The sequence below is a fragment of the Elgaria multicarinata genome, chromosome 2, assembly GCF_023053635.1.
Source record: "Elgaria multicarinata webbii isolate HBS135686 ecotype San Diego chromosome 2, rElgMul1.1.pri, whole genome shotgun sequence".
Classification (NCBI taxonomy): Eukaryota; Metazoa; Chordata; class Lepidosauria; order Squamata; family Anguidae; genus Elgaria; species Elgaria multicarinata.
Genome location: NC_086172.1, coordinates 6,643,290 through 6,657,009, shown reverse-complemented (window position 1 = coordinate 6,657,009; position 13,720 = coordinate 6,643,290). Strand labels below are relative to the sequence as shown.

Here is a 13,720-nt window from a genome sequence, read left to right as displayed (position 1 = left end):
GCCAAAAAAGGCTCTCAAGACACCTTACAAAAATAATTCTTCAGACAATCCCTGCCCACAGGCTTACAATCTAAAAAACATGACACAAAAGGAAAGGGGATTGGGAGGGAGGAAGAAAAAAGCAAATTTAAGCACTGGATTCTTAGTTGCAGAAGGACATGGACACAGTGGAAGGGCTGCCGCATCCTCTTCCTCTGATGGCCTCATCAGCAACAGTTGATAGCAAGAGGGAGGGGATCTCTTAGCTGGAGCTGTATCCAGGCACGATGGAGAGGTGCCTGGCTGCTGCTTCCTTTCCCTCTGATGGCTTCAGTGGTGACAGTTGGAATCTTGCCTAGCAAGTCCCACAAGGGTAATGCTGTATTGCCCCCTTCTCCTCAGTATGTATTTGTTAGGGATGTGCTCCGCTTCTCTTCGGTTCAGAGAAGCAGGAGCGAGGCGGCCTAATTCGCCTCCGGAAAAGGCGGAGGTGAAGAGAGTCAGGGGGGCTGCGGATCGAGGCAAAGAGGATCGCCTCAATCCGGAGCTTCACCTGAAGGTAAGTGGGGGGAGGGGGACTAATCTGGCGTTGCCGGCACCGCCATCCATGCGGCGGCGGCAGCACCAGGTAAGGGAGCAGGGAGGAGGGACGCTTACCTTCCTCTGTCGCGGGCTTCAATTGAGGCCCTGGTTGAAGCAGGAAGTGAAGGCCGAGGCCTCTTCCGGCTTCAACCAGGGCCTCAATTGAATCCTGTGACGGAGGAAGGTAAGGGGGCGGGGGGGCGGGGCGGGGGCCTGGCCTACCTGGCGCCGCTGCCAGCGCCATCCATGCAGCGGAGGCGGCGGTGGCGCCAGGTAAGGGAGCAGGGAGGAGGGACGCTTACCTTCCCCCGTCGTGGGCTTCAATTGAGGCCCCGTTTGAAGCCAGAAGTGAAGGCCGAGGCCTCTTCCGGCTTCAACTGGGGCCTCAATTGAAGCCCGCGACGGAGGAAGGTAAGCGGGCGGGGTGGGTGGGTGGTTTCTCTTGCGCCGCCGGCGGCGGCGCCATCCACATAGTGACAGCGGCGAAGCCAGATCTCACTCCGCAGAGCAGAGCGGGAGACAGGCGGAGCGGCACGAAGAGGATTGGGCCACGAAGCGGATTGGGGGGTCCATGCACACCCCTAGTATTTGTGGCCTTTCCTCAAGACTATGAAAACTATAGTGCAATGAGGGGGTACACTTTAGCGGGGGTGGGGGGTAGTGGAATGGCACAGGCAACAACCCTGTTACCATATGGGGAACTAAATTGTAGATCATCTTTGAACATTCATATTGAAATCTATGTCCTTGTATCTCTGTACCTCCTGTCCGGATTGAGTAGGATTTTCTGGAGCTAGCTAGAAGCCATGTTAGAGTACAACAAGTCACATTCTGAAGAAGAAATTGTTGAACCCGGCCCTTCTCTAGGGCAGAGAGGGTGTGCGCCTGTGCATTTCAAGTAGAAATTGTAGTTTGAGAGGCAGGGAGATCTGTACTTCCCTATGTGACATGCTCTTTCAAGAAGTACCGGTGCCAGAGTTCCTTTGCCTAGGCAGGAGGAAGGGAGACTGTGTGCTGTATAAATGTTCTGAGGGACAGCAGGAGCCGCTGGTAGGATTTACGGGTGCAAAATGGATGTGAGTAAATGGCTGATACAAACACACCATGACGTCATGCCTGGCTGTACATACAAATCAGGCAGCCAGAAACAAAGGCGATTAAACAATGGGAACTGAAGGGAGCTAACGGACATTGATCAATCCTCCTGCTTTTTAAAACAGGGAGAACCGTTCTACAGTGTGGCTTAGGCAACACACTAACTAGGGAAGTACATTATAATGAACAAGAAAAGCGGCCACATGCATTGTGCGGCTTGATTGTGAGGCTTTTCATAGACTTGAACATTTGTTTGTTGTGGATTGTGTGTTTGTGGTCAGCTCAGCATAGCGGCAGGCTGGGATTGACAGTTGGGCTTTTCCTCTGCCAACTCCGGTGGCAGGGAGTTCCCTGGGCTAAAGTACAAGCATGAGTTTCCTTCTGCCTGAGGTTTTACCTTCCCTGTGATTGTGTGTGTTATCAACCACTCAGTATAAAGGTAGACTGGGGTTGATTGTTTTATTGTTGGACTTTTTCTCTGCAGACTCAGGTGGCAAGGAGTTCCCAGGGCCAAAATACAAGCACAGGAGTTCTGCCTGAGATTTTTTACCCATCCTGTGATCTTGTTTAGGCTTTGCCCATGTTCCCCTGAGCTCTCAACGTGTGGCCTGCGCATGGACTAGCTTCCTTGGGGTGGCTTGTTAAGCCTTTCAAGAGTTCCCTATTGTGATTGCCTGAAGGATTGTATCAGTAATCTTTCCCCAACTTTGGTTGGGCTTAGAACCCATTTTTGGAACCGTTGAGATGGCAACTGGAAAACCAGGCTGTTATTACAGTGAGTAGCATTTCGACTGTACGTTATCTTGGAGCCTAAAAGTTTCTGACCATCTGTCAGCTTTAAGTATTTTTGAAGTGTGTAACCATTAAGCTTTTCACCAAGAGACTTCCCTGAATAAAAGAAGTCTTACTGATTGGGTGTCCCATGTCAGTTTATGCAGAATCCATGACAACCATATTCAGAAGAAATTTTACAAAATGTAGAAGTAATATTGCACTATATCATACATGTTTTCCCCCAAAAAATATCTAGGCTTGTGGCCCAAAAACAACAAATAATTCATATATGTAATATGTTGTGATTGACAATTCCACATCCCTTTTGATCGTAGGCAAATATGTAAAGAATTTCAGGACCTGCTGAGCCAAGACAGATCGCCCTTGGGATCCTCAAGACCTACTCCAATATTAGACCTTGACATCCAGAGACATTTAACACATTTCAGGTATGACTTCTGAAGTCCTTTTGTGGAGTCATTCAAATAAAAAGATTTGAAACTTTGGAGAAGCTGGCGAACATTTTAGAAGCTGGGAGGAAGGTTGCTTATGCTGGCAAGTCGTACGCTAGGACTAGAATCTGTTAAAACTAGAGAGTGAGTTGTTACCAGTCCTATGTGTTATGGGTGGTGGTGGTGGTGGTGTATGGTGTATAAAGGGAGGCTACTTGAGCCTTTGGCGTTTTAGGTTGGGGAACTTCCTCAGGCTTAGTCCTTGTGGACCATCTCAGAGTTTACACAGCTCATTGGTTCCCAGTCCTCAAGAGCTTCCTACAACCTCACCCTTGGGGACTGTACAGCTCTTGGGAACCTGGTTGGTTGGTTTGTTTTGGTTTTTAGAGGCCCTTTGGAGCTTCTTGCCCAGTTGCTTGTCCAAGACTTAGTTTGGAAAATGATAAAATAGCTGCACACAGGGCCTGGGACTCCCACCAAACAAGGAGGGTCATCTTGCCTGCGCCTTACTGACTAGGGTGACCATATAGAAAGGAGGACAGGGCTCCTGTGCCTTTAACAGTTGCATAGAAAAGGGAATTTCAGCAGGTGTCTTTTGTATGCATGCAGCACCTGGTGAAACTCCTTCTTCATCACAACAGTTAAAGCTGCAGGAGCCCTGCCCTCTTTTGTATCTGATCAAGAAGACAGGGCTCCTGCAGCTTTAACTGTTGTGATGAAGAAGGAGTTTCACCAGGTGCTGCATGCATACAAACAAATGACAACTGCTGAAATTCCCTTTTCTGCATAACTGTTAAAGGTACAGGAGCCCGGTCCTCCTTTTCATATGGTCACCCTATTACTGACTATCTATCAGATGCTAAAAATCTTCCTGTTTATGAGTGCTTTGGGGCCATGAGTGGTTTTCCAGCTCCTGTTGTGTTCTGATTTGATTTAAACACAAATTACTTTTATTGCTGGAAGATGCCCAATTGTTTTAATAGCCGCTTTGTATTTCTGTCAAAGTTTGATTTTGTTTTAGATGTCTTTAACTTTATTGTTTGCTGCCTTCAGTTCCCTCAATGTGAGTTGTACATGTTTGAAATAAGTAAATAATCAATTGATTAAACCATTTCCATTTTCGTATAACTGGCATGCATTGTGATGAAAACGTCTCCAGTTGAATATGCGGGTGGGTGGGTGGTATTGTCGTGAAATCTAAACTCATGAAAATTGGCTCTCAGACACACGAATGCTGGGTTGCAATAGAGGCACGCTTTGAACCCGTCATTCAGATCAGCTCTTCTGCTCCAAGGTGCTGCTTTACCTGAGCCATGAAGCGCCCTCTAGTGGTCCAAGAGAGAAGCAGATTTTTTCTTCTTCTAGTGCTCTGCTACGGAGTGGAACAAAGGAAGTGGAGTGTGCACATCGCAGCATACAGAAGCAGAAAATGAGAGGCGGCTGTGTTACATGTTCACCATTGCACCTAAATGACCATTCAGTCTCAAAAAGCCTAAAACAAACACAATCACAAGGCTCCCTAAGCAGATATTGCATAGGACCGTTGCTTAGATTTCCCCAGGCATCAATTATATCAATATGGCTGAACAGAAAGGTAGTTGCAATGGAGCAAAAATATGTCTAACACCGCATTGTATCTAAAATGTAAAAATGGAATATTTCTAGGAGTTAATTTGAAAATCCTATAAGGGCTATGGTTTTATTAGGGTGACCATATGCAAAGGAGTACAGGGCTCCTCTATCTTTAACAGTTGCATAGAAAAGGGAATTTCAGCAGGAGTTATTTGTATATATGGAGAACCTGGTGAAATTTCCTCTTCATCACAACAGTTAAAGCTGCAGGAGTTATAATAGTGTGAGCAGATTTAAAAGAGGGCAGGGCACCTGCAGCTTTAACTGTTGTGATAAAGAGGAAATTTCACCAGGTTCCCCATATATACAAATGACACCTGCTGAAATTCCCTTTTCAATACAACTGTTAAAGATACAAGAGCCCTGTCCTCCTTTTCAGATGGTCACCCTAGTTTTATGGAACCAATAAGTAGTCCATATATACTTTCCTTGTCTTGTGCTATTATGACAGCATATCAGTTTTCCCCCTACTTATTGTGCTACAATATTTTTGCAAAACTGTACCTGTAGAAGGGTACTATTTTCCATAGCATTTAATAATTAGGGGTGTGCACGGACCCCCGATCCGCTTCTCTTCCAGATCCACAATTTGCGGATCAGGCTGCTTCACTCCACCCCACTCCGCCTATAGTCCGCTCCACTGTGGAGCTCCGGATCCGGATTGGAGCTCCGCTTTCCCCCCCATAGGCTTGCATTGAAATCCAAAAAAGTATACAACTTTTTTTCTGTTAAAGTTAGAAACCTCAAGTTTGGCACCATGGCACCTCATGGACGTATACACATGCATGCCAAGACTCAAGCCAATCCAAGCCTCCCCTGATTTTGGGGGAATTTATGAAAATCAGACACCCCATTTTCAGACATGTACTGTTCTCCGACATTTTGACAGATAAAAAAATTAGAAGTGAGCACCCTCACAGATGCCATCTAGATCCACAATCATGCCAAGTTTCAAGCCAATCCCATCATCCCCTGATTTTTGGCGGGGCTTTAACCTCTAACGCACCACCCATAACCCCAATTCACACCCCTTTCGATATCTCTGTCAATTTTCACGTTAGAAACCTCAAACTTGGCACCATGGTAGCTTATCCATGGATACACATGCATGCCAAGACTCAAGCCAATCCCATCATCCCCTGATTTTTGGAGAATTTATGAAAATCGGACACCCCATTTTCAGACATGGACTGTTCTCCGACATTTTGAAAGATAAAAAAATTGAAGTGGGCACCCTCACAGATGCCACCTAGACCCACATTCATGCCAGGTTTCAAGCAAATCCCATCATCCCCTGATTTTTGGCGGGGCTTAAACCTTTTAACTCACCACAAATCAAGTCCCATGCTACAACTACGTCAATTTGCACATCAGAAACCTCACGTTTGGTCCCATGACAGCTTATCCATGTGTCCACATGGGTGCCAAGTTTCAAGCCAATCCCATCATCCCCTGATTTTTGGGGAATTTATGAAAATCGGACACCCCAGTATCTCAGGGATTTTAAAGCTGCATACAGGGGCCATTTCAAAAGAAATCCCAACATGCCATGAATTGGGGAGTAGATAAACCTATATGAATCTTCTTCCACACTTGAAAAATTGATTTGGAACTTAGTCTAAGTCAGCGCAGGAAGGACTTATCCCCTGAGTCAAAGCAAGACACACAAAAACCATCCCTGCGAGGTGGGCAGGGGAGGAGGGAGGGAAGGCAGGCAGGCAGCAGATATTTCTGGAGGCACAAGGAAGTGAGCCAAGGATAGTTTCAAAGCCAGTAATGCAAACCATCCCTGTGAGGTGGGAGCAGCACAGAGAGATGCCTTTTCTTTTGCATCCCATAACTAACTAGGAGGCTAGGAGGATAAGAGTAAAGCTTTGTGATCCTTGCTTCAGAGTTGATTGACTGCACTGTGGTCACAGCCATTACTAAACAACAAAATAATAATGTTAATAGCAGTACTAATTAATATTAATAGCAACAACAACAACAACAACAACAACAACATCAACAATAAGGAGTTGAACCACAATGAAAGCCTGCCTGACTTCACTGAAGAGGAAAAGCCAGGAGAGCTTGGGCTATGGGGTGTAAATATAAAATGGAATAAATAAATAAATAAACAAAGGAGGGGTGGAATTAAAAGCAGCAGTGTTGCTGAATAAACAACAGGAAGAATTTTTTTAAAAAGGCTATATCTGTCTTTTACCAGTAACAGGGAAGTGGACGTGCCCAGGGGGAGGGGGAAATAATGCCAATTTTGACTGTCCCTGTCTAGGAACCACTCTTTAAGAAGCAAACTTACACTTCAACTCATGATAGACATTGCTTCTCCACTGGTTTACCTTTGGTGGGCTCTGATGACCCTCCAGGGCAGGACACAATGTCTGTGCACTGGGCACGTCCACATGCCCTAGGGGACCTCCTCCCCTTGCACCACATCTATTCAGTTGTTCACCAAGGTTAGGGTGGGTAGCAGTGCTGTGCTTCCTATCTGTTATTTATTTGCTTAGTATATGATTTCAGGTTGTGTTTGTGCATTTGGTGGGGCTACTGTTTTAAAAAACACGGGGAAAAGTCCGTTCAGACTAAGAAAGAGAAGTTCCCTGTATCCCAAGTATCCTGTTTTGCCTATCCCCTCCTCTGACTTTGGGATCATGTGATCATGACCGGGAGTTGACTCTGCCCCTCAGCACTTCAAAAAGGTAAATCTCCCTGGTTTTTTACCTGTTTTTTTAAAAAAATTGTAGGAAATGAACCGCACCATGCAGAGAGCTGAGAGTAGGCTCAAAATGACCCCCAGCCACGACTCTCTAAGCACAAGAAGTTTCAGAAAGATAGCTTTAAAAACAACACAGTTATCCCCTATTCTTTCCGCAATGCAATCCTATGGGTGAAATTTTTCAAAATGGCGATCGGAGCGCTCCGCAGAAAGAGAAGCGCTCTGCCTATGGGTGCTTCTCTTCGCCTTGCTTCTAAGGGTCCGCGGTTCACTTCTACTCTGCCTCTGGGCAAGGCGGAGCAGGCCAATTCGCTTCTGATTCTCCGATTCTAATCGGAGCGGAGCACATCCCTATTAATAATACTATTTGTGAACTCAAATAGGGCAGGTTGCATAGAGTTCATTATGGGTATACTTGTAGGCTTCCAAACTTGCCCAGTAATTCGTTTTTTCTCTCCAGCATCAGTTTAATATAACAGCATCCTGTTTGTGGACTGTGTAACATCCATGCACCCACCTAACTGGCCTTTGGAATTACAGTAGCTTCCTTCACACATTACTTGTTCTTTCTGTGATTTCAGTAGGCATGGAGATCTGAGCCAAAGGAGCCAATGTTCCTAGATGCATGCATGCAGACTTCCACAGGAGCTGGAACCTTGCATATCAGGGTTCTAGTTCCTGTGGACCTTCAGTGTTCTAATTCCCTGGCATAGAGGTCCACCATGATGCAAGAGGGTATGTGTGCTCTGGTCCACTTGTAACTGCTCATCAGGAAACAGTCTGCACATAAACATGTGGCAGGCCAACAATTGGAGGCTGTGAGGGCCATGTGCCTTCTAGGAAAGTGTAATGGTTTAACAAGGAAGTTGCATTCAAGAACACTAAAGATGGTACTCATCGAAAATGCATTTCTGCAAAGAGTAGAATGGATTGGTATTAAGCCTTGGTTTTTTCAGTCATGAGGAGTGTCACTTCATCTTCTAAGTAGCACCTTGAACAAGTTGTGGACTGAGGAGATGAACAGAAGTTATCTTTTCAGATAATATATGGGTTTCATGGGTAGGTGTTTTGGGGTCGTGGAGGCCACCCATGGGGTTAGATGCTTTCCATAATGAGCAGGACATAACAGAAGAATATGACTGTCTTGTTGAGCACCATCAGTCAGCCACAGCATGGTATAAATATTTGATAGCAACTTCTGCTGCTAGAAATATCCAGACTTGGCCATTGTTAGAAAGTGGGGATAGACAGATGGCGTCTTCCTCTTCTTTTCCCCCTCCTCCCACAGAGAATGAAGACATTTCCTTTGCTGTAAGTCTCCGTCAGCCTGGGGGTGGAAGGGTGGGGTGGGGTGTGAGCAACCTTGTGGTTGCTGCCAAAGGAGAGTCCAAGTCTTGAGGCCTCTTTGGCTGCTTTGAAAGGGTCTCATTAAAACATGATAGAGACTTCCCTTCCACTAAGCTTCTAGGCATGGTTGCATATGTTAAACTGCATAATGACTAGAAACCTTGGCACGACGTACTACCTCCCAACCCTAAGATCTCCGAACGCTCTTTAGAGATACGATTGGATGCTTGTTCCTCACAAATAATATTTTCCGCATTGTATAAATAGGTTCAAGGACTTGTTCCAACGAATCATAAGGCCGGCAGTGCCACTATGGCACGCCATCTGCAAAGCAAGGGTGCTATCTAGGGAGGGCAGAAGGGCTGCTGAGGCCACCATCAGCACCACGCTGATTGAGACCAGTGGTGATTAGTGCATATCTGTTGTTCAGACTGGTGAGCATCTATTCTTCTGCCCTCCTTCCTGGCTCTATGCACTGAATGGCCAGTGATTTAAGCAATTTACACAGGCTGTGCGTCCCTTCTGCTTAGCAAAACAGCAATCTTTTTACTAGTTTGTCTGCCTTTCTTATTCTTTAAGGCAGGAGTGCAGAAACTCAAGCCTGGGGGCCCTTTGCAGTTTCTCATATGGCCACACCCCTTCCCTTGGCACCTCCCCTTTCCCTCCCCACCAATTATTTGGGGGGTTCCTGTCTTTCCTGCAGTATCCCCCCCCCCATTCTAAAAGGTCCAATCACCTCTCTTAACGCTTACTTATTTGCAGCAAGAACTTTAAACTGTTCAGCCACATCGATATAATTGATGCCTGGGAAAATCTAAGCAACATTCCCATGCAGTCTCTGCTTAGGAAGGCTTGCAATTCTGTTTGTGTGTTTGTTTATTTTAGGCTGTTTGAGACTGAATGCTCATTTTGGTGCAATGGTGGACATGTAACCTGGTAGTCTCTCATTTTCTGCTTCTGTCTGTTAGCATTTTGGCCCTGCCTCTTTTGCCTACAGCCATGCCTACCCCGGGAATGCAGCTTCTCCAGGTGGACGTCGGCCCTCAGGCTGAAAGAGGTTCAACAACCCTACTTTAAAGTGCCACAAGGCTCTTTCCCTGTTTTCTTTACAACAGAATTAAGCTGTTTCTATACCGGCCTTTTTCCACGGGGTTGTCCCTGGGTGCTCCCTGTGCATCCAAATGACGCACAGGGACTCCCGGGGTCAGAGGGGGATGGGCACAGGTTTTCTCCGGGATAAAGAAACCCTGGGAAAACCCGATTCTTCCAGCAGTCCCAGGACGATCCTGAGGACCACGGGTGGTGTGGGTGCCCATCCTGGCTTCTTTCCTCCTCCCCACAAGTAGCGGGGCTCAGCAGAGGGACGGAGCCAGGTCGAGGGCAGTCCAGGGAGATCAGGGGTAGGCTGAGAAGCAGGGTTGTGCTCCACCTCCTGTTACTTTTTTTAAAAAAGTGGCAGCCACAATGGGCACGACGTCCCTCTTCACTTCTGGGACGTCGCATGGCCATATGGATGCAGGGCAACGATCCCAGAAGCCGGGAAACCCTGGCTCGTCTCCCGCGTCCCTCTACACCCCTAGGTGTAGAAAGAGCCATACATGGCTTCCCCTCTTGAGAATGTTGTGATAGTTATTATAAGATATAAAAATGGGAGCGATAATAAATACGCATTGTTTTTGTTTGCTTTTTTTGCCATTTAATCTCGAGTATATCCCAAACGAAGAGTGGATCTTTAAATCTTGCCTTCTGTACGGAAACCGTTTCCCCCACCACAAAATCCTTGCTATGTAGTAGCATCCAGCGACTGAATTCTTTTCTGCACAGTACAATGATTAATTTGCTACCTACTCTATTGAATCTGATTTATGGAGGCTCAGTATGGTCCCATTTATTGGGATCTGTGTCCCCTGATTCGGGTCACATTGGAGAAGGTGCCACTGGTACCAGCATATGCCAGCGATGAGTTCTGAGCCAGACCCATTCCTTTTCTAGCTTCTGTCATCAGAATACAGAGTTACAGACTTTGTAACTGCTGCTATGGCTACCTTGGCACAGTGGCGCTCTTTAGGGTGATTTAGCATAAAGGACGTCATCATGTTTGTGTGCCTATGGCAGCAGCCATTTTAAGAGACACCCACCCATGCATGAGTATTGCTAGGGCTGTAGGTTGCAACTAGAAAAGTGGGTTGCTGATCTTTCAGGGATAGCTCCTGGCTCACTTCAGAGATGCTTGTTGCGCCTTCTTCTCCTCCCTGCCACAAGCAAGCAGCAATTGACAGGGAGCAGGGCTGTCAGAAGGAACGGCAGGGCTTGATGTGCCTTCTGCAACTAGACCACTAGATGGCATCCGTGTAGGTAAAGGACTTGAAGGAGGGGAACCAAACTGTGGCCTCCTATCAGCTCACTGGTGGTGAGAGGGAGGCCCATGTACCGCAACAGGGAATGAGGAACTAACGGTGCACAGACATTTGTGTCGCTCAACCCCAGCACTTAAGACTATAAGAACACAAGGAGAGCCCTGCTGGATCAGGCCAAGGGTCCATCTAGTCCAGCACTCTGTTCACCCAGTGGCCAACCAGCTATCAACCAGGGACCCACAAGCAGGACACGGTGCAACAGCACCCTCCCACCCATGTTCCCCAGCATACTGTCTCTGATACTAGAGGTTTACTGCTTCTGATATTTGGTAATGTTTTCCTCTCTATTGGCTTTGCTCCAAATCACCCTCCGCTGACCCATGGCTTTCCTCCTTATTTCAAAAGTGTGTTTGCAAGAAGCGCATTGATGTTCAGGAGTATGCAGGGAGCAACACAGCCATAGGTTAGGGCAATGAGAAGAGCAGTTCTGAATCTGAATCTGTCAAACAGCTTTGAGGAGTCAGGAGAGTTGCCAACTTCCCCCCACACACCCCACACAGTATTGCTCCTGTGTTTTTCATTGCTACTTCATAGGCAGAAATCAGTACGTGAAGCTTCCTCCACCATTGAAATGCTATGCCAGGAAATACGCCACTGCTGATTTCTGCCTGCCAGGTAACCATTAAAGATACAAGAATCCTCCCCGGGGGGGGGGGGAGGCAAAACAAACTTTAATTCACACTAAAGTCCAAACTGCATGTGATGCAGGAGGTCCATGATGGGATCTGATGTCTTTTTCTTTTTCCTAATTGCAATTTGGGTCAGGGCTGTGGTATTTTGGAAGGGGGGGTTAACCCTTTACCTCCACACCTATTTCCTAATGAAAATGGCTTTCACCTTGCCCCCTCCCACTCCCAAAATGCTATTGACCAGTCACTCTTAAGTTTTTGCACTATTCCATATGCAACTTGGCCCTAAGAGCAGCCACACACATTATGAGTGCTGTGGGAAACGCTGTTGTTACGCTATTCATTTTCACAGCAAACGTATCAAAGGCAAATGCCAGACTGGTCTGAGTGGGACAGAGGTCCCACATGGCTGTAATAGTGATGCATTCCACAGAAATCATAATGAGTAGAGCTGCTGTAGCTTTGAGCCTTTGGGTTGGGGGAGGTCTTTATCCCTCATCATCCCAGTAGACAATCCTATTGGCCATCACATCAAATCACTTTGAGAAAATGAATGGTAGCAGCTTACGCCAATGGAATCCAAAGCGTCCCTTTTGCACTTACACTGGTTTACACCCACTGACGATCTGGTCTCCAGATGGCTCATACTTAACCCTCCAACCAGAAAATCAACTTTTGAAGTTTTATCTGGCCTGGATATAATTTTTATTTTATTTTTTTGTCTTCCTCCCTCAAAAGTAATAAATATTTTAGTGGGCACGTCTTCCATTTCAGCAAAATGAAAATCTGCGTACAGTAAACTCTTCAATATTTCTTTCTTTTTCTCCCCGTTTTACAGTTTGATCACTCATGGCTTTGGAACTCCTGCAATATGTGCTGCCCTCAGCACTTTCCAAACTGTTCTCAGTGAAATGCTGAACTACTTAGAAAAACACACAGCGCACAAAAATGGCGGAGCGGCAGAATCTGGCCAAGGACACGCCAACTCGGAGAAAGCCCCCCTGCGGAAAACTTCAGAGGCTGCTGTGAAAGAGGGCAAAACAGAAAAGACAGACTAGCTACATCAAACAGAATCTATTTCCAGAGAACCTTGCTGCTGATATTTTTTTTAAAAGCATATATCTATCTATCTATATATATCTAGATATATATCTATATCTATATATCTCATTGAGGGTGATTTAATTCCAGTGGACCAAACTGAATGGGGGAAAAAGTTTTTAAAAACTCACCAACCTTAGCAACCCCAAGGACAACAATATACAGTAACTGTGTAATGAAACTGTCCCCTTTTTAAAAGCGTTGCTCTCTAAACTACGTTTTTTGTGTGTGCTTGTGTGTGTGTGTGTGTGTGTGTATGTGTGTGTGTGCGCGCACACACGTACATTTGATCATTCCAAACGACAGACTGATGCATTTTTGTCTTAGCATTTCCAGACTCGGAAGCAGCAATACTAATCCGTTAGAGGCTAGGCCTAAAACTCTTTTCTGATTGAACAGTGTAATTGGGGACTTAAAAAACAACAACACAGGATCCCAGGATACTCAGTTTCTGGGGGAACTTTTGTCAAATTGCCCATTTGATGGATGAAACAGAAAAGAGTGCCTCCTTCATTGTCCTTCGAAGAGACAATATGGAAGAACGCCTGAAACAGGAAATGGAAGAACTTGAAGATGTCGAGAATAAAAAATACTGCATTATCGGGTCTGAATGTTGGAGTTTATGGTAAATCAGCATCAGAGTTATGTCAAAGCCTGTCAAGCATCAGTTTCAAGGAACAGTCTCAGTCCCTTCTCTTAAATGGCGTCACAGATTAAGTTGGATGAGTCCTGGTGGTTGAGGCCTTCTTCCCTCTAGTTAGGAGAAGCTGGACTGGCTTTTGACCCTCTTTCCTACCGACCCTTAATCTTAAAACCTGAATTCCATCTCTGCGGAAACCACAGGCTCTGCTGGATCAAAATAGGTGACTGGAGAAATCAGTGGTGTTGCCTCAATTTTATGACGTTTCCTTCTCCCCTCCCCCTTCAACTACTTGTTTAGTAATGTGATTGTGCCTACGTAGATAGATGTTCTACGTAGATTCTACATAGATT

General features: G+C 46.0%; 1 protein-coding gene across 1 annotated transcript in view; it reads left to right on the top strand.

Annotated features, from left to right (window-relative positions):
- TFAP2D (transcription factor AP-2 delta) overlaps positions 1 to 12,684 on the top strand; it is a 53,240-nt gene extending 40,556 nt beyond the window's left edge. Inside the window, exons 7-8 of the mRNA XM_063118527.1 lie at positions 2,766 to 2,879; positions 12,465 to 12,684. Coding sequence (XP_062974597.1) covers positions 2,766 to 2,879; positions 12,465 to 12,684 — 334 coding nt within the window. The remainder of the gene's footprint in view (positions 1 to 2,765; positions 2,880 to 12,464) is intronic.
- The last annotated feature ends 1,036 nt before the right edge of the window (positions 12,685 to 13,720 follow it).